At 39.7% G+C, this 25699-nt stretch overlaps 1 protein-coding gene across 8 annotated transcripts in view; it reads left to right on the top strand.

Annotated features, from left to right (window-relative positions):
* ACSL6 (acyl-CoA synthetase long chain family member 6) overlaps positions 1-25699 on the top strand; it is a 265006-nt gene that overhangs the window by 189530 nt on the left and 49777 nt on the right. For 5 of the 8 annotated variants that reach the window (XM_089694067.1, XM_089694069.1, XM_089694074.1 and 2 more), the window contains 8 exons: positions 2567-2668; positions 2753-2852; positions 4419-4597; positions 7645-7677; positions 11878-11929; positions 12214-12287; positions 21008-21085; positions 24071-24205. In XM_089694067.1, the coding sequence (XP_089550193.1) occupies positions 2567-2668; positions 2753-2852; positions 4419-4597; positions 7645-7677; positions 11878-11929; positions 12214-12287; positions 21008-21085; positions 24071-24205 (753 nt within the window). Of the gene's footprint in view, positions 1-2566; positions 2669-2752; positions 2853-4418; positions 4598-7644; positions 7678-11877; positions 11930-12213; positions 12288-21007; positions 21086-21149; positions 21228-24070; positions 24206-25699 lie in introns of all 8 variants that reach the window. The other 3 variants (XM_089694075.1, XM_089694068.1, XM_089694072.1) reach the window with 3 other exon arrangements.

Below are 25699 nucleotides of genomic sequence, written 5' to 3'. Positions count from 1 at the left end.
ACGTCATCTAAGTCACAACAATAGAAGAACACAGTCTGCTGAACATAATACTACACAAGCATTAGATGTTGCCATGGTTTAATTGCACATAACATGTAAACATTCACAGTGCAGGGAGGAAAAGTATGTGAACCTTTGGACTTAATAACTGGTTGACCCTCCTTTAGCAGCAATAAACTCAACCAAACGTTTCCTGTAGTTGCAGATCAGACCTGCACAACGATCTGGAGTAATTTTGGACCACTCCTCTTCACAAAACTGTTTCAGTGTAGCAATATTCTTGGGATGTCTGGTGTGAATCGCTCTCTTAAGGTCATGCCACAGCATTTCAATCGGGTTGAGGTCAGGACTCTGACTGGGCCACTCCAGAAGGCGTATTCTGTGCTGTTGCAGCCATTGTTTTGTTGAATTACTTGTATGCTTTGGGTCATTGTCCTATAGCATCACCCATCCTCTGCGGAGCTTCAGTTGGCGGACAGATGGTCGTACGTTTTCCTGCAAAATGTCTTGATAAACTCTGGAATTAATTTTCCCATCAATGACAACAATCCGTCCAGGCCTTGAGGCAGCAAAGCAGCCCCACACCATGATGCTCCCTCCGCCATGTTTTACAGTGGGGATGAGGTTTTGATGTTGGTGTGCTGTGCCTTTTTTTCTCCACACATAGTGTTGTGTGTTCTTCCCAAACAACTCAATCTTGGTTTCATCTGTCCGCAGTATATTTTGCCAGTAGTGCTGTGGAACATCCAGGTGCTCTTTTGCAAACTTCAAACGTGCTGCAATATTGTTTTTGGACAGCAATGGCTTCCTCCGTGGTGTCCTCCCATGTACTCTATTCTTGTTTAATGTTTTCCTTATTGTAGATGTGTCAACAAAAATGTTAGCATGTGCCAGAGATTTCTGTAAATCTTTAGCTGACACTCTGGGATTCTTCTTTACCTCATGCAGCATTCTGCGCTGTGCTCTTGCAGTCATTTTTACAGGACGACCACGCCTAGGGAGAGTAGCAACAGTGCTAAACTTTCTCCATTTGTAGACAGTCTGTCTTACCGTGGACACATGAACATCAAGGCTTTTGGAGATACTTTTATAACCCTTTCCAGCTTCATGCAAGTCAACAATTCTTGATCGTAGGTCTTCTGAGAGCTCTTTTCTGCGAGGCATGGTTCACATCAGACAGTGCTTCTTGAAACCAGTAAACCCAAAACAGGTGTGTGTTTTTTAAGGGCAGGACAGCTGTCAGCAACACATCCAATATCATCACACTGATTGGAGTCAAGGTTGGCTCACTCCTGGCTCCAATTAGCTCTGGGAGAAGTCATTAAGCTAGGGCCTCACATACTTTTTCCTCCCTGCACTGTGAATGTTTACATGTTATGTGCAATTAAACCATGGCAACATCTAATATTTGTGTAGTATTATGTTCAGCAGACTGTGTTCTTCTATTGTTGTGACTTAGATGACGTTCAGAGCACATTTTATGCCCAATTCATGCAAAACTCCACGTAATCCCAAGGGGTTCACATACTTTTTCTTGGAACTGTAGACAGGAAGTGGCTGCAAATAGCCTCAGGAGATCAGCAGCACTGAAATATAACAAAGGACAAAACATTTGCAAAACAAGCATATTTTAAAAAATGGCAATTGTTTCCTAGGGCTTTACAAAACTGAAAAACTTTCAGCTAGGGTTTCTGTTTACTTTAAAGCGGTATTAAAGCAGTAATAAACCCAAAAACAAAATTGTAATATATTGCAGCTTACCAATCATTAGATTTGGTGGCTGCATTGGTTTTATTTTTATAGGCTTTTTTTCCTCCTCTATTTTCACCTGGTGATCTTGCCAGTAACACACCTCTCACATTAGAGTGCCTTTGAATGCACAAGAGCATCTTTGGACAAAAGCATTCTTAATCTGGGGAGAGGGGAGTGTTAGATGTGCTAGCAGATTTGGATACACTAACAAATTGAAGATGAACTCCAGCTAACACTATAATTAGTTACAGCAAACATTTATTTTTTCCTTTAAGATAAATGTTTTACATGAATAATTCAAGGCTGATTATTGTAAGCACAGTAGTAAATGGCTTGTCTCAACCCTTTAACTACTACATCTGAAGAGCAACTTGTTCCATTGAAAAACAAACTCACCTACTGGCCAGATCACCAGATGACAATAAAGGAAAATAGCCATCACATCTAAGAATTGATAAGCTGCAATATAATAAATGTTTGCTTTTGGGTTTGACACTGCTTTAGACACAGCAGAAAACATCAGTGGCAGTAAGGCTAGGTTCACACTGCTACTTTGAAGTGGTTTTGCATATTCTGCGGCACCAGAATTGTGCTGGAATCGCACCAAAATAGTACAGGAATATTTTTCAAAACTGTGCTGTGCTGAGTTACATTGAATGAAAATGAGCACCATTGTAAACAATGTAATTTTAATTATTCTTTTTTTCCCAGAAAGAAAATCTGTATGATAGAAATATAAATGGCATTGTTTCAGTCAGTGGAAATGTAGGCTCTTGTTAACCATGTTGACTCTATTTTTCTGAATTCTTGACAGGTGTCAAACAGAGCAGAATGGTTAGGATCGGGATTACTTTATCAGGGATGCAAGGCTTCAACAGATCAGTTCATTGGGGTTTTTGCCCAGAACCGCCCAGAGGTATTATAAAGTATGGTGCATATCTGTATATTATGAAAATGTCATAGTGTGGCCTGGAACAGAGAGATATGTTTGTCTCTGCAGTGGATCATCTCTGAACTCGCCTGCTACACATACTCCATGGTGGTTGTTCCATTGTACGACACTCTGGGTCATGGCGCAATTCGTTATATTATTAACATGGGTAAGTATATACAACATGTATACATATCCAGTATATTACATCTGATAATAAAATAACTAAAGTTGTGTATCACTTCTAAAGTCATTATTGGGCAGCATAAATCAGCTATTTCTGATGAATCCAGATTATGAAGCTTTATCTTTTTGCTATTTATAAATACACATATTCTTTTTATGGTGGATCTACTGGACACAGAGTAAGCCACCTTACAGCTAATTCTGAATTGCCTACCAGTAAAAAGTGGTTTTGAGCTACGTGTTCTCGCTCTTCACTGGTTTATTTTGGAATAATCCAGAAATAGATCTTCTCTGAGTGGAAGGTTGAAATTAAAAGCTGCAAAGATAAAACTGGAGAGCAAGACACATCATAGAAATTAGGGGGGAGGTATGTCATGATTTTCCCCTTGCAGTGTTGTAAGGAATAAACTATGTAAGGATCACTATTTGCCTCTTCCTTCTATATATTCAGTAAAGGAATGCAAAGAAGAGTAGCAATGCACAAAATGTAGTAACCCAGAGAATTCAAATATGAATTTAGGGCCTATTCATACAGCATAGTAATGCATTTTATGCGCATTGCTGCAATGCAGTGCTATTCATTTTAAATGGCACCCCAACACTTCTGCATTGCACAGTAACACTACTGTGTGTTGTGATGCAGTGTGTTGCATATAATGATGCTTGTACTTTTTGTTCATTCTGTTCCTATCTGGCAAGGAGGGAACCTGATCTTTTTCTGCTGCAGTTTAATTTTTACTTAAAGGTCTCCGATCCAGTCCCCCACCGTTACATTAGACACAAGCCCTTCTAGTTCAACCTATAGAAAAAGAAAAAAAGAATACATTAATAGAAAACCTCCATATACAAAATCCTACACCCAGTGAAAGGCAAAAATATACCCTATAAGGCATGGTCCAACTTTCTCCATTGGGGGATAAAATAAATTCCTTCCTGATTTCCCCCAGAAGGCAACCAGATATACCCTGGATCAACTACCTCTAATGACCTATGATCTATAAATATTAGTATCCAGGTATATTTTGTGCATTTAGACCTGGTTTACACTAGTGTAGTGCAGGAAACACAGAGAATCTTGTGCTTTTCACTCTGCATTGCATTCGCAATGGTGTCCATGCGATCTAGTGAGTTGTCAATGTTAAATTAGCGACCCCCCGAAACAGATTGCAAAACGCAGTGTGATTGCCAGAATTTCCAACGCATAGGTGTGAACACCTATGTGATGCGAATCAGGTGCATGGAAAAAAAGGCTCATGCACCTTTTTGGTGCGAATGCGATACAATTTGAGCCATACAAATTTATCTTGAGTACTGTTATAGTTGTAGATGTTATAGAAAGTGCTTCTTGGACAGAAATGTACAGAAAGTGCAAAAATCCCATATTTGCCTTTATGTTTTTTGCATTTTCAATCTAAACAGCCATCACAAATGCTCAACGTTTGCTTTCTGATCAAAAAAAAGAAAAATTCAGAGTTGGCTAACTGTACATATTTTTTTCATTTTTTAAAGATGTAGAATATTCAACATCTAACCAAATATTTTTTGGTAGCTGATATTTCCACAGTAATATGTGACAAACCAGAAAAGGCCAGGCTTCTCTTAGAACACGTTGAAAAAGGAGAGACCCCAGGACTGAAGTCTGTGGTTCTCATGGACCCTGTAGATCCGGAGTTAATAGAGAGAGGCAGAAAATGCTCTGTATACATTCAGACCATGCGTGAACTGGAGGTAAAATGGCTGTAAATCTTTTTCCTGTATTCTAATGCTGTACTAGAACAAAAGTATCTCTGTTTTATCTTATTGTTTTTTTCAAGCTTTTTTTTTTTTAACTGTCTAGTACTGCTATGTTTTTTTTTTTTTGCATTTTACAAGTTCTTCTTTCCTGCTTTTTAGTGTCACATTTTAGTAAAATAGAATTGTTCTTTCTTAAAGAGCTATATGTTTCTATGCAGTCTGTAAATTTTGTCAGTTATCTCCAGTGAGTAGAGAATGGAGAAAAGTTTGAAAAAAGCTCAGCATGGTACACTTTTTCCTGATGCTTCCCTGTTGTTCATGTCATGAGGGGCTTTTGTGTGCAGCTGAACCATTCAGGCATAGAGAGGAACAGTTCCATATGCAGTATAACTCTGGGATGATGCTCTGCATCTGTCTCCAAAGTCTCCTATGTGTTTGTGCACTGACATGATAGAGAAGAGAAGGGGGAGGCCATAAACATGTGAACAAGTCTTGCTCCCACACTGTGCAGATTGTGACATGCAGGCTCTAATATGAAACAGTGCTCTGTAACATTTCTGCCTCTTATGTCTAATCCTTATATACACTATATTGCCAAAAGAATTTGGACACCCCTCCAAATTATTGGATTCATGTATTCCAGTCACCTCCATGGCCACAGATGTATAAAATCAAGCATCAAGGCATGCAGACTGCTTCTACAAACATTTGTGAAAGAATGGGTCACTCTCAGGAGATCAGTGCATTCAATTGTGGTACCGTGATAGTGCCACCTGTGCAATAAGTCCATTTGTGAAATTTCCTTGCAACATTCCACGGTCAACTGTTAGTGAAATTATAACAAAGTTGAAGCAACTGGGAACAACAGCAACTCAGCCACGAAGTGGTAGGCCACGTAAAATGACAGAGCAGGGTCAGCGCATGCTGAGGCGCACAGTACGCAGAAGTTGCCAACTGTCTGCAGAGTCAATAGCTAAAGATCTCTAAACCTTGTGTGGCCTTCAGATTAGCACAACAACAGTGCAAAAACAGCTTCATAGAATGGGTTTCCATGGCCGAGCAGCTGCATCCAAGCCTTACATTACATAAGTGCAATGCAAAGTGTCGGATGCAGTGGTTTAAAGCACCACTGGACTCTAGAGCAGTGGAGATGTGTTCTCTGGCAATCTGATGGATGTGTCTGGGTTTAGCGGCCGCCAGGAGAACAGTACTTGCCTGACTGCATTGTGCCAAGTGTAAAATTTGGTGGAGGGGGGATTATGGTGTGGAGTTGATTTTCAGGGGTTGGGCTTGGCCCCTTAGTTCCAGTGAAGGGAATTCTTAAGGCGTCAGCATACCAAGACATTTTGGTTAATTTCATTCTCCCAACTTTGTGGGAACAGTTTGGGGATGGCCCATTCCTGTTCCAACATGACTGCGCACCAGTGTACAAAGCAAGGTCCATAAAGACATGAATGAGCACGTTTTGGGTGGAGGAACTTGACTGGCCTGCACAGAGTCCTGAACTCAAGACGACAGAACAACTTTGGGATGAATTAGAGCGGAGACTGTTAGCCAGGCCTTCTCATCCGACATCAGTGCCTAACCTCACAAATGCACTTCTGGAAAAATGGTCAAACATTCCCATAGACACTCCTAAACCTTGTGGACAGCCTTCCCAGAAGAGTTAAAGCTGGTATAGCTGTAAAGGGTGGGCCAAGTCAACACTGAACCTTATGGACTAAGACTGGGATGCTATTAAAGTTCATGTGTATGTAAAGGCAGGCATCCCAATACTTTTGGCAATATAGTGTATGTCTACATGCAAATACATTTGTTAAAGTTTGGGTTGTGACCTAAAAGGCAAAATGCTGCCCTCTGTTTTGTGTTTTATCTAACGTGCTATTGTTTCAATCAAAAATAACAATTGTTTGCACATGTATTTAAAAGGTATTTGTGTCTTTGTATAAAATGTAAGTGGTGGTTTGTGAGCCAGCTGATTGTCAGCCAGCTGTGTAAACTCTTAGGAGTTGCAGGATGATAAAGCTCTTGCTCTTAAAGTTTAAAGCAGCCCCACCATGGGTGGAAGGAAAGAAAATTGCTCAATTCCTCCATCAACACAGTCAGTGTTGATGGGGGGGAATCCCTCCCGTAGCACTATTGTGTTCTGCTGGCGGGGTGCCTTCCTTTTCGGCAGGACACAATGATCGCAACCGGCAGTGATCGCATGAAAAAAAATCCAACAGGCTGGTTGTACTAATGTCAATGAATGGATCAACTTCCGTACAACCAGCCTGCCCGTAAATGGATCAAATATAGGCCAGTCCCTGTTGAGCAGAAAAGAAATCCATCTATGGCCAGTTTAAGTGTCTGGCAGTACAACGTATTAAATCCACATTTTATTACCCAGGCAACCGAGGCCTTTTGGATATTGTGGGAACCCATAGCCTCGGGTGAGATCAATGGCCTTCCTTTAAAAGGCACATGCACAAAATCCCAGTTGGGGAATGGCTATTGCCATACATGAGATGCACCTAAATAGAAGCTAACACAGCTTTCCCCCATGTGACTAGGCAGATGTGGGAAAATGCTGCTACGCAATTGCTAAAAAATAACCTGCAAGGTGGCAGCCAAATGAGAGAAGCTGGCATCACTTAAACAAGGTAGAAGTGCCAAGGGGAGAGAAGAGAGAAGCATCATCAATGGGAAGAATAGCAGCCTGCCATGGGTGCACCTATGTTTGAAATGTTTATATAAAAACCAAAGGTTTTAAATGAATTGTAAAAAATGATTAGGAAATTAGTTTCAACATGTAAAAATCAAAGAGAAATATTATTGACCAATTAAAGATTTAACTGTTAAACAGCTAGTCATCTAGTTGGAATTATCAGTAATATTGTAACAGTTGTGGATGTTAGGGAAGTGCTCTTCTAGCATTCCCATTTTTCATTTGGCCAGACAATATCCTTGTCTTCACCAGAGAAAAACACTTAGTAAAAGCTGTGTTCATTCTGCAGATTTAATATAAACAAGTTCTCCTTTTTCTTTTTTTTTTTTTTTAGGAATGTGGGAAGCAAAACAGAAGAACTCCATTTGTGAGTGAAGAGTTCCCCATTTTATTCATATAGTGCACAAAATACAATATGCTTGATTTTGTATTACACACAAACAAATTATCATAAGGACGTTGTACTGTTTCTTGACATTTCAGACGGCTTTTCTAGTTCTGGGTAGAATGGGGAAGGATTAGAACTTCTAGTTTGTTTTTTTATTGCTTAGATTGTGGTAGGGAAGGAGGAGTGTCTGCTAAGCATGTTCATGTTAGTGCTTTAATGGCTTATGTGGGGCTGTAGGCAGCTATCTGGTCCTAAGGAGACTGCAAAGCTGTCTGTAGTGAACTGGTAAACTAGAAAGAAGCAGTGGGGGGGGGGGGGCAGTGGCACTCCATTCGTATGTACGGGACTGTAGTTTTATTTATATTCAGTAAAACCATCCAATGTATTTCAGTTCTGGCAACAGGCATGTTTTTATTATTCAAAGACAACATTTCATTCCAGACTTTAACCTCTTGGCACTCAACATGGGGCCCCTGGGCTGCATGCAGCCTGTTGGATCTCTGTGTGTGGCCCAGCATGTCCTGGGCTGGGTCCACCACCTGTTGGGCACTTTATAGAGCAGCAGTGGGGTGCCAAGTGCTGGAATACCCTTTGAGTGGAGTTTTCTTAATGCAAAAACTGCCATGGACTACCGATAAGTGAGGAAATGGGAAAATGTTACATAATACTTCTACTGGCCACCAAAAGGAGTGGGGGGGGGGTGGAAGTTTAAATAATGCCGCCAGTAGACACCAATGTGGGGGTTTTAATAATGCTGCCAGTGAGAACCAATGCATGCGGTAGGGGGATTATAAAAGCATTGCCTCTGACCACCATTGTTGGAGAAGGGTTTAGTACTACTGCCATTCGTGCCAATGGGTGTTATCATTACAGTCATTGACTCAAGTGCTGGGAGTTTCTTGCAGCTGCACCCACTGACACTATTGCTAGGTGTTGCAATTACTTCCACTGACACCAATGATGTGGCTTATTTTACTTATAGCTTCTCTTTCATGTGCGCTGTGGTATTTTGTACAAAATGCAAAAGTTCTGAAATTTTGGGTGTCGAGCTGCATTACAGCCCATTAATTTTGCATTGGCTTCCTAACGCGAAGCAATGCACCTCAACACATGAATACACGCTGAAATTATGCAGCCCTCTGGAAAAGCCTGGGGCCACACTTTAGGTCTTCTATAGTTTTCTAGTTGACCACCACTGCTCTAATCCACTGTACTCTAGCCTTGATGAAGGGGAACCCTTGAAGCCCCAGAAACAAGACTGTTTATACTGAATATAAAAAAAACTACACTTGGACATATACCAGTGAAGTGGAGATTTCGTTCCACATCCTCTTCCTTTGCCATTTTTATTGTTGTGTGTGGCTCTATTAAGAAAGGAACTCCTATTTGATTCCTGTGCTGGTTGTCACCTGAACAGAAAATGTTAAAAAATAAAAAGATTTAGGGTTGTCACTGGAAGAGGAGCACAGGAAAGATTTCACATAAGGAGCAATTGATCTGGTGGTACATTTTGAAGGTGAGACCCACCCCCTTCTATTTTGGGAGAATTTCTGTAAATATAAGTATGTTTTACAGTGGGGACACTAGTTCTGGTGACTTTGGTGATAACCTGGGATTTCCTTTAACTTCCTGTTTTGGCTATGGGAAGTGAAGGGAAATCTCCCCAATGGGACACAAATGACAAAAAAAACTGGCTAGATATAACCCTCCCTTACTCTAAAAATCAAACTTTTCCTTAAAGTGTTACTAAACCCAAGACCCTACATTCAGTATATCTGGTCTATCACAGTACACAGAATATGGAATTACAATTATTTTAGTAAATATTAACTGCTAAATACCTTTTCTCATCAGCAGTTAGAACAGTCTTGTGACTTCAACAGAGCACTGGTTAAAGCTTGTAGGAGGAGTTTTCTTTCTGCTCTAGGAGGATGTGAAACTCCCTGACCCTCTGACTGGACAGAGCTGATTGGCCCTGTGCTGATCACATGCACTCTCTGACGCAAACAAAAAAAAAAACCTCTCTAGCAATACACACCAAACTGAGCATGTGTATGTGACTACAGATTCAGTCTGTATCAGCTGGTCATTTCAACAAGAGGAGGGGCAGAGAAGAAAATTTTTACACAATGCAGAGGATTAACCCTTTTGGTTCCACAGTAAGTATAACAAGCATGCTTTACTGCATATACAGACTGATTTTACTGTTGTGGGTTTAGTAGCACTTTAAGTTCTACTTTAAGAAATTATGTAATGCTACTTAAAACCGAACCACAGGTAGATAAAAAAAAAACAAATAGTAGAGAAGGAAACCTGCATAGTGTAGTAAGAAAAATTATAGACATTTAATAGAAAGTGTAAAGAATGCATTCACAAGGGTAAGTATTACAGATGGTGGACATTAGATAAGGGTGGATCCTGGTTCTGTGGCCACACGTCTGGGTTGTCTGCTGCTTATAATTCCGCAATGGTCTGGCGCTCTGCTACCATCGGATCATCCATGCTTTCAGCCAAGACACGGTTGTCTCCATTAGATGTTGTCGGCTCCTTTATCATGAAGGATATTTTGGCAGTATTCCATGATCTGTCCTGCTTACAGTGCCTTGAAAAAGTATTCATACCCCTTGAAATTTTCCACATTTTGTCATGTTACAACCAAAAACTTAAATTAATTTTATTGGGATTTTATGTGAGAGACCAACACAAAGTGGCACATAATTGTGAAGTGGAAGGAAAATAATAAATGGTTTTCATAATTTTTTACAAATAAATATCTGTGGTGTGCATTTATTTTCAGTCTCCCGAGTCAATACTTTGTAGAACCACCTTTCACTGCAATTACAGCTGCATGTCTTTTTGGGTATGTCTCTACCAGCTTTGCACATCTAGAATATCAAATGTTTGCCCATTCTTCTTTGTAAAATAGCTCAAGCTCTGTCAGGTTGGATGGAGAGTGTCTGTAAACATCAATGAACATGTGAACATCTGTATGTTTAGGGTCGTTGTCCTGCTGGAAGGTGAACCTCCACCCCAGTCTCAAGTCTTTTGCAGACTCTAACAGGTTTTTGCGTTTTTTTATCTAAAGAAATAGAATCCCGTGGTTGGAATCAACAGAATGAATGAGCAAAAATGTCACTCTCTAGATGTGCAAAGCTGGTAGAGACATCCCCAAAAAGACTTGCAGCTGTAATTGCAGCGAAAGCTGTTTCTACAAAGTATTGACTCAGGGGGGCTGAATACAAATGCACGCCACACTTTTCATATATTTATTTGCAAACAATGTTGAAAACCATTCATCAATTTCCTTCCACTTCACAATTATGTGCCACTTTGTGTTGGTCTCTCACATAAAATCCCAATAAAATACTTTTACGTTTTTGGTTGTAACATGACAAAATGTGGAAAATTTCAAGGGGTATGAATACTTTTTCAAGGCACTGTAAATTGAAATATATTGTTGTTTCTTGTTTCTGCTTTTTTATGTGCTCTGTTTGTTTATTATGGGTCTGTTTACAATTTCAGAGATGTATGTTAAATCTTCCTGAGGAAGCAGGCTTTTGTCCTGCGATAATTGTTGGAGAAAACCCAAAAGAAACTTCATATGAGCTATATATACACCTGTTGTCCATATGTATTATTTATGGAATTCTTGGAGCGACTTACAATAAGCTTGGCGCTCTTTATAGTCACAATATGTAATGGTTAAATGTTTTTACTAATAGAGCGGTTTTGATGCTCAATCTTTGTACTACAACCATGGTTTTTTATTGATGTTTAATAAAGCGTTGACTTTTTACAATTTTTGTATGCAGTATTGCTGGTATGGTGCCTAAAAAGCCCCAGTAGTTTTACTCTGGTTAGGGTTTTTCCAATTTTTTCCTCATTATTATGGAGCTTCTCCGTCATTGCAAGTCACAGGCAGTGGGCAGGTTGGTGGCCAAGCTGTATTGCTTATCTGTGATAAAGTTAGATAGCCATCTGGCTATGCTGTCTTGCAGGAGTGCCTGTATCACAAAACTGTCTTAGCACAATTATAAATCCATTGGCAAAAATACCAGTTCATGTATATGTATTTTAGTTGTGTATATAGCTTTTTTGCATGGAGTTCCACTTTTAAATCTTCTGGCTATATGTTGAGCTGATTTAATAATATTTTTTATTATAATCCTTATTTTACAGCCTCCAAAACCTGAGGATTTGTCTATTGTATGTTTTACCAGTGGTACTACAGGTAAGTGACTACCAGTCAATGCATGGTTTTGCCTATTTTGCTTGATGCAATTATGATTTTTGTTTTAGTAACATTCACATATCTTCACTAACACTACAAATGTGAAAAAACATGAAGTTTATTTCCAAAAGAAAGGTTATCCTGTGGGTTGGTTATGCCTTGTATAGTAACTAAACTTTCCCAGAGTGCGAGCAATGCAAATACAAAGGGAAAGACAGGCAAACATATTTATAGATATGTACTTTTACTGCTTTTATCAGAGAAACTTTTTCTTGTGTTTGTAGGCAATCCTAAAGGCGCCATGCTGACTCACGGCAATGTGGTGGCAGACTTTTCGGGATTTCTAAAAGTTACAGAGGTGAATACTTCAGAGTGTGACGTAGGCAATATATTGGCAAGACTAAGCACAAGACTTACTTGCTGGTGTGCTGTCATTTGCAACATGCTAAAGGCATTTGGTTTTCAATGATCAGAGTTTGTACCTTTATGTTATGTGGGACTCATGTTGTAAACATAATACACATATTTGCAATATGCAATACTACTCTACAGAACTGCTGATTTACTAGTAGAAAGTGTGTGTAGTTTTTTTCTTTTTTTTTTTTTAATACTTAAATCTTGACTTTTCTTCAGATATAGTTGCTGAAAGCATAGTGGTGACCTTAACATAGTGTTTAATGAGTTATATCTATTAAGTGCTTTACTAGATTGACTATAAACTCAATAAAAGTATCATTTCAACAGCAAAATAAAATTATATAGTGGTCAATCATTTTGAATATACATTTTTGGATGTGACTGAATGTCATGTCTGATGTATTATTAAAATGAGTTTACCAGATTGGTACCGACATCTTATTCTGTACCTACTGTTCTAATAGGTGCAAAGCGGAGATGTTTTATAGGCATCCCTTTGTTTTGCACAATTCATCGAAGACCTTGTACACTATGTAGAAATCAATGGAGAGTTTGTACTCTGTGCTCCGTGTCCAAACTACTTATGGTTCAATGGGGAGTGTGCAAACCATGTGAGGACCCAGGTGGAAAGATTTTGACAAACAGATGTGTGTGGCCAACGAGCTGAACAGCTGATGTCTGGATCAAGGTGAGTATAAGATTGAGATGGGGGCTTGGGGCCCTACAAAATATGTGTAATCACACTAAAGGTAAAGTTACAAATTAAGTAAAATGCCTTGATGTCAGAGTCAGAAAAAATAGTACCTGGCCCACTTTATTTCAAGGGACCTACTTGTTGTAGGTCACATCTAGCCATATGCAATCAGACTGTAAGCCAGATATCAGATAAATGCACATACACATTCTGCACACTAGGTATGTTCAAATCTATTGTAAATGGTGGCACACTATTAGGAATGAATTCCGTGCTGGTAAGCTTTCAAAGAGTATCAGCTGGATTATAGTTTCAGAGCAGCTGTCAGTGAGAATCTGAAGAGTGGGAAAGTGGTCAATGGAGGATAAGACTGCATGTAAGTCAGTAATGTAATGATAGGATTTACTAATTCCCCTAATTCCCCCAACCCCAAACCCTGATGACTAGATGGGATCCAAGAGTTATGTCCTCCATGACCTGTTGCAGCCTAGGACATGAATACATTTTAGTGGTGTACAACAGACCTTGCTATTTCCTATTTCCCTTTAACAACTTAGCTAATTGATCCACCACTCCTACTGTGTGAAAGCCCTGGATAGCAGAAAGGCTTCTGATGTTATAAGTGTTTCTATCCATACAGAGCTTCATAATGTTATGAGCATCTCTGTTGACAAAGGTTTCTGTATCATTAAAGTTGAGGCCAGATTCCTGGGAGGACCCTAGTAAAGTAAAATGTAAGTGAGGTGAGACTGTGTGGGTGGTTGGATTCTGAACCATTCTGTGCGGGGAACAGTGAAGTTCAGTGGAAGCATTTACAACATTCAATGTACTCTTACTATAAATCAATCCCTTTAAAATAAAGTATAAAACACATAATAACTTATATAATAACTTAATATCTGAATGAAAATATTTATCTCAGTTTCAAAAAGTAAATGTCACCCGCCACCTCTAAGAACTGGGCGATTAAAGACCGCTAATCACTCAGTTCTCTGTCTTCATTGAGCACAGAGTGGTGACTGTCAGTGTCCGACTCTCTACTCTGCCTCCTCAGCGCTCACTGGAGTGCACTGGTAAAGGGGGCAGGAGCGGCTGGCTCGGGCTCTCAGCAGTGTGCTGAAAGGCCAAGCCACCTTCTAGTCAGACATCAGGGTGGATCCCTTCAGAGTCTGGACTGGCTAAGTGATGTCAGCGGACAGCAGACTTTTGCCTGCCGTCGGCTGAATACGATTCACAGGAGTTCAGGACAAAGTGCACTCCTGTGACCCACAGAAGAAGTATCACCTAAAGATATTTGGCCCTACTGTTCTTTTAAAATGGAACCAACACAACCTAAAAAGGGCTACAAATCAGTGACAATCATGTGGATTGAAATTATCACAATTATTTATACAGTAAAGCAATCAAAAAAGTCTTTTATGGGTAGTACTTGTGGTGAATTGTATGGTTCACATAAAATGATTCATGCAGTATAGGTGACTGGTGTATTTTCTGGAGGGCAAGTCACCATCTCATACTACAAATGGATGTTTGTGTCATTATTCTTAGTTGTGGCATTTTTAAGCTACAGCTCCATAACATACGTTTACTGTATATAAACCCACTTAGCACTGCCCATCATAACATCTAAAGCTCAACTCTAGCCAAACTGTTTGTTTTTCTTGTCTATGTCTTATTATCTCAGTGTCACACTTCCTTTAACTTTTGCTCCTGATGGCCCAGGAGGGCTACGAAATAGATACAATCCCAACAGAGGTTCTAAGTGTTCCTCTTCCAAAACAGAATGAAGCGTTTTGGCAGGCGTTGGGCTTTAACCATTGCCTCTTTACCTTTTTACCAATGTTATCCTTCTATACTATTCATTTCTAATTCTTTCATGAAACTGCTAACTGGAAGGTGATTGTCTTTATATGAGATCATGACAAGTGAATGGAACGCTGGTCCCAAATAGTTTTATTTTTGGGGCTTGCACATTTTCTGGTGCAAAGTGCTACAAGCAACATGTTGAGCGTACACATATAATATTTTTATTGAAATTAGCCCAATCTAGCACAGTTGTTTTAGGAGCTAAAATCTTGAGACACACCAAATCTTTTAGCAGTATCCAGAATTACCAACAAGGGGGTTGATTTACTAAAGCCAAATGGACTGTGCGCTTTGCAAAGTACAGTTGCACTCTGCAAGAGCAGTTGCTCTAGAGCAGTGGTTCTCAACCTTCCTAATGCCGTGACCCTTTAATACAGTCCCTCATGTTGTGGTGACCCCAAGCCATAAAATTATTTACCCAGTAATTATAATTCATGAGTGTCGTTTTACCTCCAATACTGCTGCTTTCAACACAGTAGCTGCTTTTAACAGAGTAGCTGCTTTCAACACAGCAGCTGCTTTCTACACAGTAGCTGCTCTTTACACATCGGAAATTTGTGTTTTCTGATGGTCTTAGGGGACCCCTGTGAAAGGGTTGTTCGACCCCCAAAATGGTCACGACCCACAGGTTGAGAATCACTGCTCTAGAGCTTAGTAAATGAGGTAAAGTTTCACTTTGCAAAGAATAACCAATCACCTGCAAGGAAAACAAAACAACATTTTTGCTTGTACATGATTGGATGATGGAATTCTGCAGAGCTTCTGCTCATTTACTAAGCTCTTTGCAAAGTGCACATTTTGTTTGCCTTTAGTAAATCAGCCCATGGTGTTCATGTCTGAATGTTGTCAATCTGTGGTAGCGATTTGTAATTTTTTTGCAATTTTTCTGATTAAAAAAATCTTAAAATATAGAAATTAACACTTTTTTCTGTTTTTACCTTGTAAAACACAAGGTTTTAAGATAGCACTTAATAGTGTTTCAGGCTGTTGGCAGAAGAGTTCTGCAGTGCATACAGAAAAAGTAATGCGTTGACAATCACCAATGCTTTACAAAAATACTTGTGAAGGTACCCTTGGTTCCACATCCTGAGTGATGAGGAATATTCTGTATCTGTCACGCATAGTGTAAAATCATTGCATACCATCTGATAATACAAGGCAGAGTTTTACAGATGTATACAGGATATTACAAAAAAGTAAAGAATTTTGTAAGATGCTAGGGAATCAATAATAAAAATGCTAATAGGCATGTATAGCATAGGAATTATACAGTGGATATAAAAAGTCTACACACCCCTGTTAAAATGTCAGGTTTTTGTGATGTAAAAAAATGAGACAAAGATAAATCATTTCAGGACTTTTTCCACCTTTTAATGTGACCTATAAACGATACAACTCAATTGAAAAACAAACTGAAATCTTTTAGGTGGAGGGAAGTAAGAATAAAAAATTTAAATAATATGGTTGTATAAGTGTGCACACCCTAAACTAATACTTTGTTGAAGCACTTTTTGATTTACAACACTCATTCTTCTAGTCTTCTAGTCTATCAGCATGGCACATCTTGACTTGGCAATATTTCCCCACTCTTCCTTGCAAAAACACTCCAAATCTGTCATATTGCGAGAGCATCTCCTGTGCACAGCCCTCTGCAGATCAACCCATAGATTTTCCAGAGGCAGAGGCATGATGGGACTTGTAGTACTTCAATAGCTGGAGGGCCATAGTTTGGACACCCCTGCTCTACCTTGACTAAAGCCCCAATTCCAGAATGGGGGGCTGTTGAACAAAAGCAGCCTTAAAGCATGATCCTGCCACCATCATGCTTCACTGTGGGTATGGTGTTCTTTTGGTGATGTGAAGTGTTGTTTTTGTGCCAAACATATCTTTTGGAATTATGGCCAAAAAGTTCAACCTTGGTTTCATCAGACCATAACACATGTTCCCACATGCTTTTGGGAGCCTTAAGCTGTGTTTTTCAAAATGTATCTGGGCTTGGATGTTTTTCTTTGTAAGAAAAGGCTTTCATCTTGCCACTCTACCCCATAGCCCAGACATATGAAGAATACGGGAGATTGTTGTCACGTGTACCACACAGCCAGTACTTGCCAGATATTCCTGCAGCTCCTTTAACGTTGCTGTAGGTCTCTTGGCAGCCTCCCAGACCAGTTTTCTTCTTGTCTTTTCAGCAATTTTGGAGGGATGTCCAGTTCTTGATAATGTCACTGTTGTGCCATATTTCTTGCTGATGATTGTTTTCACTGTTTCCATGGTAAATCTAATGCCTTGGAAAAGTCCTTCTCCTGACTGACACCTTTTAACAATGAGATCCCTCTGATGCTTTGGAAGCTCTCTACGGCCCATGGCTTTTGCTGTAGGATGCGACTAAGAAAATGTCAGGAAAGACCTACTGGAACAGCTGAACTTTATTTGGGGTTAATCAGAGGCACTTTAAATTATGGCAGGTGTGTAGTGACTCCTATTTAACATGATTTTGAATGTGATTGCCTAATTCTGAAGGTAGCTACATCCCCAGTTATAAGAGGGTGTGCACACTTATGCAACCACATTATTTTAGTTTTTTTATGTTTACTTGCCCCTCTAAAAGATTTCAATTTGTTTTTCAATTGACTTGTACAGTTTATAGGTCACATTAAAGGTCTGAAGTGATTTATCTTTGTCTCATTTTTTTACATCACAGAAACCTGACATTTAAACAGGGGTGTGTAGACTTTTTATATCCACTGTAGCTCTCTCTTTGTAAATGTCTCTGTAAGCTTAGTGAAAGTTCTCACCATATTCCATTTCTTTTGGTGGCAAATATAAAAATATAGCTGCACTTTAACATTCAATTAAAGTAGAACTATAGGCAAAACGTTTTTTTTCATTTTGGATAGAGCAAGGGAGGTTTATAGCCCTTGTCAGTTTTTTTTTTTTGCCATCTGTTTCCCATTGTGGAGTTTTCGTGTTCCAAAGCCGAACAGGAAGTGAGAGGAAATCCATGCAAATTATGTGAATTCCTTGGAGACCCTTAGGTCACCAGAACTAGTGTCCCCTTGCCTGACAAAGGGGTCCTGCATGGCTCCGAAACATTGCAACTTGCTTTTTGTGTTGTGATCATTCTTCAATAAAAATAGCCTTTTGGACGACATTGGTGATCCGTGGGGTGCTTTCAAAAATGAACGTTGACCCATTGGAAGATCTCCCCTCTATTACTTTTTTTGAGACAACCCAAAATCTGGGATTTTCTTTCACTTTCAATGATAATGGTAAACAGGACAAATAGAGTGGATCTCTCTAACAGGGGCACAGACCGCAGTAAACACTGACTAGTGTTCTAATCCCTTTCCACTTCAAAACTTAAAAAACTTTTGCCTTTAGTTATATTTTAAAGTGATACTAAAGTCTTCTTTTTGTTTTCTTAAAAAATAGCAAACATGTCATACTTACCTGCTCTGTGCAGTGGTTTTGAACAGAGCAGCCTGGATCCTCCGGTACTTCTGGCCCTCCCTCCTGTCGGGTGTCCCCATAGCAAACAGCTTGCTATGGGGGCACCCAAGCAGGCACACTCCTGAGCCGTGGCGCTGCATGTCCATTCACACACAGAGACGTGTCTCGGCCCCCTCCCTCTCCTGATTGACAGCAGCAGGAGCAAATGGCTCCCACTGTTGCCTCAGCCAATCAGGAGTGAAAGTCCCAGGAGAACTGTGTTATTATTATTATACAGTATTTATATAGCGCCAAAAGGTTTGCTCAGCGCTGTACACTATAGTGGGGGACAGTACATGAGACAATACAGTAACAAAACAATACACGAGGGGATCGAGGGTCCTGTGTCTTGTGGACATCGCTGGCACAAAAGGGGGCTCAGGGGGGGGGGCTGCTACATACAGAAGGTTTTTTGCCTCCATGCATAGAATGCATGAAGGTAAAAAACCTTGAGAATTTAGAACCACTTTAAGGGGTATTTCCTAACTTTGTAGTTAGAGGCCATCCCTACGGTATATGACAAGCTCAGAGAGCATTGTATTTGGAAAGGTCGTTATTACAGATGTTTATTACTAGATGTCTCTGCAGAAAAAAATCTGGAATCACATCTGGATTCTCGGAAATGTGTGCATTGAGTGCATGAAAGTAGGTGTCTGCAGAGAAGTACAGAGTGGCAGGAAAACTGAAATCCCATTTGAAGTAAACCTGGTCCCAGACTATGTGCATATTTACATATTCATGGATATAGTCTTGACACAGGTATACTTTAAGATGGGATTTATCAAAATAAATGTATCAACTTCAGGCAGACTTTAATGACACAAATGAATGCATCTCTGCATTCACAAACATGTCATTAAATATTTGTTTTCAAGCAAGCTGTGTAAATAGGCTGTGAATTTAAACTGGTATCAGCCTCTTGCAATACCCTGTACAGCAGAACTCAAACTGAGAGTAGGAGAAGCCAGTTAGTTGTGCTGCAGTGCTCTTGTCTGCTGCCTTTCCTTTCAGCCCTCATGCACACTTGATGTTTTTCCAGCTGCTGTTTTTGGCTTTTGATGTTTTTTTCTACAGCCAGTAAACTCCCCAGCATGTTATCCTATGTGTCCATGCACACATAGACTGTAATCAATGTTTTTTGGTCGAAAAAAATCCAGGACTAGTGGGTTTCTAGAGGCATTTTTTAGATGTACAATGCTCTAATGCTGAAAAACGCGGCAAAACGCAGTAAAATGCCGCAAACTGGCATTTTGGGATTTTTTTAGTCAAAAAAACTCTAAAAAACGCTAAAAACCACAAATGTGGAAAAACACGAAAAAACACCACTAATCGCGGCAAAACACTGCTAAACGCTATTGCAAAAATGCTAAAAAAGCTGAAAAACTCACGTTTTTAATGCGACTTTACACAGCTAACCTTACCAGCGTTATCAAAACACCCAATGTGCATGAGAGCTTAGTGTCAAGTCAGAGGATAAGAAGGACCAAGACCTGCAAGTGTTACTGAACTGTAGCAGAGAAAAAAACAGGTCTGCTGTTCTGGCATGTCCATGGCAGAGCTGTGTAAAACGAAATGGACAGAAATACAAATCCTTTGGCATATGAAACAGCTCCCACATATAGATTTCATCTGTGTATTTAAGGCTGAATTCCAGGAATGGCAGTTTATGCATAGCTCCATATGTCCAGCTTGGACCAGTATATGTATGTGTACCTGTGGGATCCCCCTTGAAGCTTGCAGTCACTATAGTACGCACCACTACTACAGTGATCACTAGCTTCTACGTCCTGTGCCAAGTGGCTGTCCTGCTGCTTAGTGAATATAGGAGTTTGCCTGCTTGGCACCATTTTAAAAACACTTTGCATTTTCTCACTGAATACAAAGTGTTCTCTGATTGGACGAGGTGGAGATTGTGATGTCATCACCCATAATCTGCACCTTGTTCAATCAGACAACACTTTGCATTCATTAAGAAAATGCAAAGTGTTTCCTGAATGGCTGTTGTGCCGAGCCTCCTGTGTTCACAGTGCTGCCACTTGGCACAGGGCCCAGAAGCTGTTGGAGATCACCTTAGTAGAGGTGCGTACTATATTGATTTCTAGCTTCCAGGGTTATCCCACAGGTATGGCATATACATACTATGGGCCAATGTAGCTATGCAAAAATTGTCTTCACGGGAATTCAGCTTTAACTGTTTGCCTGGAGTTCAGCTTTAATCATACTTTAGTAATTATTATACTATATGGCTACTTCTTATAGGTTTATTTACTAGGTAGGCACTATGATAATATTTCTTAATAATAATTTGAAGCCTCTCTCAACATGACAAAAGCACATCAGCGACAAGGCTGTTTGTTCCAGCCGGAAGCATTCTGTGGTGTGTTGTATGTGTGTTGCCCTGATGTTTACTACTCCTGCTAACATACTGTAGTCTCATTGACCTTGTGGCCTAACACTGTACTCTGTATGCTGCTCTCTTCTACCCATCTCTTTCTCTTGACAAACCTTCCCCCTTTTTGCACCATTTTTCTTCTTTATTGTTTTATGACTTTCTCGTTGTCTTCCTGTCAGTGTTTCTCTCCTTTTCTGTCTCCCACGCCCTTCACCTGCAGAAAGTGATATTTCCGAAACAGGACGATGTGCTCATCTCCTTCTTGCCTCTGGCTCACATGTTTGAGAGAGTAATACAGGTAAGCCGCTTGCCTGATCTGACTTGGCCTTGTTGGGCTGCCTGTGTTTTTTTTTTCTTTCCAGAGTCAGTGGTCCCCAACATCTGAGGATGTACACATTTCCTATTTGCCTTTAGCACACATGTTTGAGAGAATGGTGCAGGTAAGGTCTTTGCGTGGGTGAAAGTAGTGACACTCTCACCAAGAATCAAGCTGTGCAAAATTTAATAATCTGGAATGATTAGTAAAACAAAAAATCTAAATAACATCTGAAATCATATAGAAACTGCAAGCCAAATGATCATGAGAAGGGATCTTTATTACTAACACTTGTGCAATATAGAAGTTGATGTCTCGTATAAAGCTACATTTTTCATAACTAAATGACTTAGCAGAAATACACACAAACTAGGGATATTAGTGAGATCACAGATATCAAAATTAGTTCAAATCTTAAATGTCATCTGGTTTAAAGCAGTGATGATCAATGTTCTGTCATTTTAAACAGCAGACCTTCTTAACATTCAGGGATTTCCAAGAAGTAGATGTTCCCCAAGATGACAGCATTGAATCAAGGTGCTGAAGCACAGAATGAAAGCATTCTAAAGACAGTCATAGCATGCTCCAATTCTTTAGGGCAAGTCTGGCAACCTGCCCAAAACTGTTTAGTGGAAATCCATGAACAGATAGCATAATCAGGAGAGCACTTATGTCATAAGCCCTGAAAAAAGGGGGCATGCTAAAAACTTCAAAGTATTTTGAGATGTTCTATCAAATTTTGAGCAAATATAGAGATTAAACTTTAAACATCTCTTCTCTTTCTATTTGGTGCTTCCACATTTCAATTTCCTTTGAGCCACTAAATTTGTCCACCAGTGAAGACAGACTTTCCTTGAGAGCAGCGTTGATTAGAGCCATACAAACCCACAAAACTAATTCAACTACAACCATCACCAATTCCCATCTTTTGCACTATTGCAACCACTTATGTATACAGTGGAGGCCTCCATTTTGGATTTTCCAGGTTTATGCTAAAAAAAAAAATGTTACAGTGCTCCTATTGAATTCTTGTTTCAACACCAGTAGGAGAGATGTTCCCGCATTGTTATAAGAAGAATGAGAAAAGTTCACAGCAAGTGTAAAGATTTTCAGGGGAACATTATAGATAGCAGATGCGTCCATTGCCCAGTAGTGCTAACTATATGTCTATATAATGAACTCAGTCATCGCAAGGGTTGCATAGCTTGTTCCTTTTAGGCCATGTGTGGCCACCCTTAAGCAGTAATACCCTATGCAGGCATGATACAGTAGTTCTGTAATATTTCTTTTTTAATAATATTAACTTTAAAACATAGACTTTCACCTTTTTATGTAAATGTTCATGCTACTGAGGAGAGTGGTAGGAGACTCATACAGTATATCTGTGGGTACCTTTTAGTTTAACCATTCACAGGTAGATGCAGATACACATCTGGCCATACTCGCTCACTATGGTCAAGCCTGGTATGATCTAATGTGGGCATGACACAAGCACAGTCCAAGTTTGCCATACAAGAGAATAAATATCACTAAGGTGCATAGGAATTTAACAACTGGTTAGAAAATCTCTGAATGAAAACACATTTTCTGATGATTTGTTAAAGTCACCCACATTGAGCATGAAAAAGCTTTGAAAAGTGTACATTTAGGGTTATGTGCAATTAAGTGCTACTACATGCTACTTGTATAACTCATACCATAGGGAACCATTTGTTCTGCCTGTGCATCGATTTTAGTAGCATGATTGAGGGGAAAAAAAGCCTGTGTTCTGACATTAAAAGGCTCTCATTGCACTTCTCTAGTCAACCCTGCTCTGTACAGTGATCACTTCATTGTTTTCTGATAGGCTTTTATAGTATCTCCCAGAAGTGAGTACACCCTTCACATTTTTGTGAATATTTTAATCTTTTTATGTGACAACACTGAAGAAATTACACTTTGCTACAATGTAAAGTAGTGAATGTACAGCTTGTATAACAGTGTAAATTTGCAACTGGAGTCCTCTTCCATTCCTCCATGACGACATCACGGAGCTGGTGGATGTTAGAGACCTTGCGCTCCTCCACCATCCATTTGAGGATGCCCCACAGATGCTCAATAGGGTTTACGTCTGGAGACATACTTGGCCAGTCCATCACCTTTACCCTCTGCTTCTTTAGCAAGGCAGTGGCCGTCTTGGAGGTGTGTTTGGGGGTCGTTATCATGTTGGAATACTGCCCTGCAGCCCAGTCTCTGAAGGGAGGGATCATGCTCTGCTTCACTATGTCACAGTACATGTTGGCATTCATGGTTCCCTTAATGAACTGTAGCTCCCCAGTGCTGGCAGAACTCATGCAGCCCCAGACCATGACACTCCCACCACCATGCTTGACTGTAGGCAAGACACACTTGTCTTTGTACTCCTCACCTGGTTGCCGCCACACATGCTTGACACCATCTGAACCAAATAAGTTTATCTTGGTCTCATCAGACCACAGGTAATGGTTCCAGTAATCCATGTCCTTAGTCTGCTTGTCTTCAGCAAATAGTTTGCAGGCTTTCTTGTGCATCATCTTTAGAAGAGGCTTCCTTCTGGGACAACAGCCATGCAGACCAATTTGATGATAAAGAGGGAAAAAGACAGTTGATGCAGATGTAAATCTAGATGTAGACTACTGAAACTATTTACTGAGCCTAATATGAGGCTACTCATGTACTTTTACTTACACATGCTGCAGAGTAGAGGCATTATATATGGAAGAGAACTGTTTCATTTTAAAAAGAACAAAACCCAATAACATGTAGTACAATTTTCACAATGACCCATCTGTAATCTACAGCTGCAATGTAGGTTCTCTCTCCCAAGGTATTGTGATGCGTAAACCAGTACAAGTTAAATCTAGGCATATTCTAAAACTTTGTGACCGCACATTTTAACTCTATTTACTAAACTTTAGCTAAATGTTCTTTTTCTCGGCTTTTTTTTAGTCTGTGGTATACTGCCATGGTGGTCGCATTGGGTTCTTTCAAGGTGACATTCGTCTTCTATCTGATGACATGAAGACTTTGCGGCCAACAATCTTCCCAGTGGTTCCAAGATTATTAAACAGAATGTATGACAAGGTAGGTATTCGTATTGGTATTGGTTTCTAAATAAACCTAGACCATAGCCAAATGTAAAATCATTTGTGAATAATCATCTTTCAGTTACTTTAGTGAGTTTGTTCAGTTTACTTGTACTGCTGGTGACCAGGATACACATATGGTTAAGGTTGGAAAAAGACATCCATAAAGTTTAAACAAAAATAGGGAAAACAGGGAATCAGTTAAACGTGTCTTCCTGATCACCAAAGGTTCCTGCATAATTGATTGGTTCAACATTTCCACAGTTCTTACAATAAAATAACTCTTTCAGCATATGAACATTCAACTTCCTTTAATCCAGGAGCAAAATAGTTACCCCTTGTGTTTTTTGGTGGCCTTCAAGGAACAATATTTGAATCTACAGTATGGGCCTTTATTTTTGTATACAAGGATCCCCCCTAATCCCCTCTTCTTAAGGGAAGATAAAATCAGTTCAGTCCAGGCTTCTTATTATTTAGTTGCCTTCATGCACTCTGCACTGTTTCAGTTCTACAACATCCTTTTTGTGAACTACTACCAGAACTGAACTGCATATTCACGATGAGGTCCCATTAACCACTTGCCTTCTAGGGGATTTACCCCCCTTCCTGACCAGGCCATTTTTTTACGATACGGCGCTGCGTTACTTTTACTGACAATTGCACGATCATGCAATGCTGTACGTAAATAAAATTTATGTACTTTTTTCCTCACAAATAGAACCTTCTTTTGGTGGTATTTGATCACCTGTGCATTTTTTGTTTTTTGTGCTTTAAAGAAAAAAATACCGACAATTTTGAAAAAAAAAACAATATTTTTTATTTTTTGCTATAAAACATATCCAGTAAAAAAATTTAAAAAATCAAATTTCGGCGTAAATTTAGGCCAAAATGTATTCTGCTACATGTCTTTGCTAAAAAAAAATCCATATACATATAAATAAATTAGTTTACATGAAAGTTATAGCATCTACAAATAGCGGTATATATAGTGGATTTTTTTTTATATTAGTAATGGCGGTGATCAGCGACTTATAGCGGGACTGCAGCGGGCATTCTGACACTGGGAGGGAACTGACTAACTGCCACTGACATCCAAATGACACTAATACAGTGATCGATGCTAATAAAAAGCACTGACACTGTACTAATGACACTGGGCAGGACAGGAAGGGGTTAACATCTGGGGCGATCAAAGGGTTAACTGTGTGCTGTTTAATGTGCTGTGTGTGTTTTACTAGGGAAACATGCTGCTGTGTATTTCTCTGCTGTGCAGAGAAATATACAGCAGCATGTTATTGCTGGCAGGAGAAAGACCTGTGTTGTTTACACACAGGTCTTTTTCCTGTCAGTGTTACTTGGCAATCCCAAGTGCCGGTGGGGAATCTCCAGCCAGGACCTGGTGATCAACATCTGGAGCCACCAATGGTGGCACGGAAATGCAAATCACATATATATATATACGTTACAGGTAACGATATGGTAAGTGAGCGCA

This window comes from Staurois parvus, unplaced genomic scaffold (assembly GCF_062004578.1).
Source record: "Staurois parvus isolate SC_StPar_1 unplaced genomic scaffold, SC_StPar_1.0 ptg000648l, whole genome shotgun sequence".
Lineage (NCBI taxonomy): Eukaryota > Metazoa > Chordata > Amphibia > Anura > Ranidae > Staurois > Staurois parvus.
This window is presented reverse-complemented; position numbering and strand designations above follow the sequence as displayed.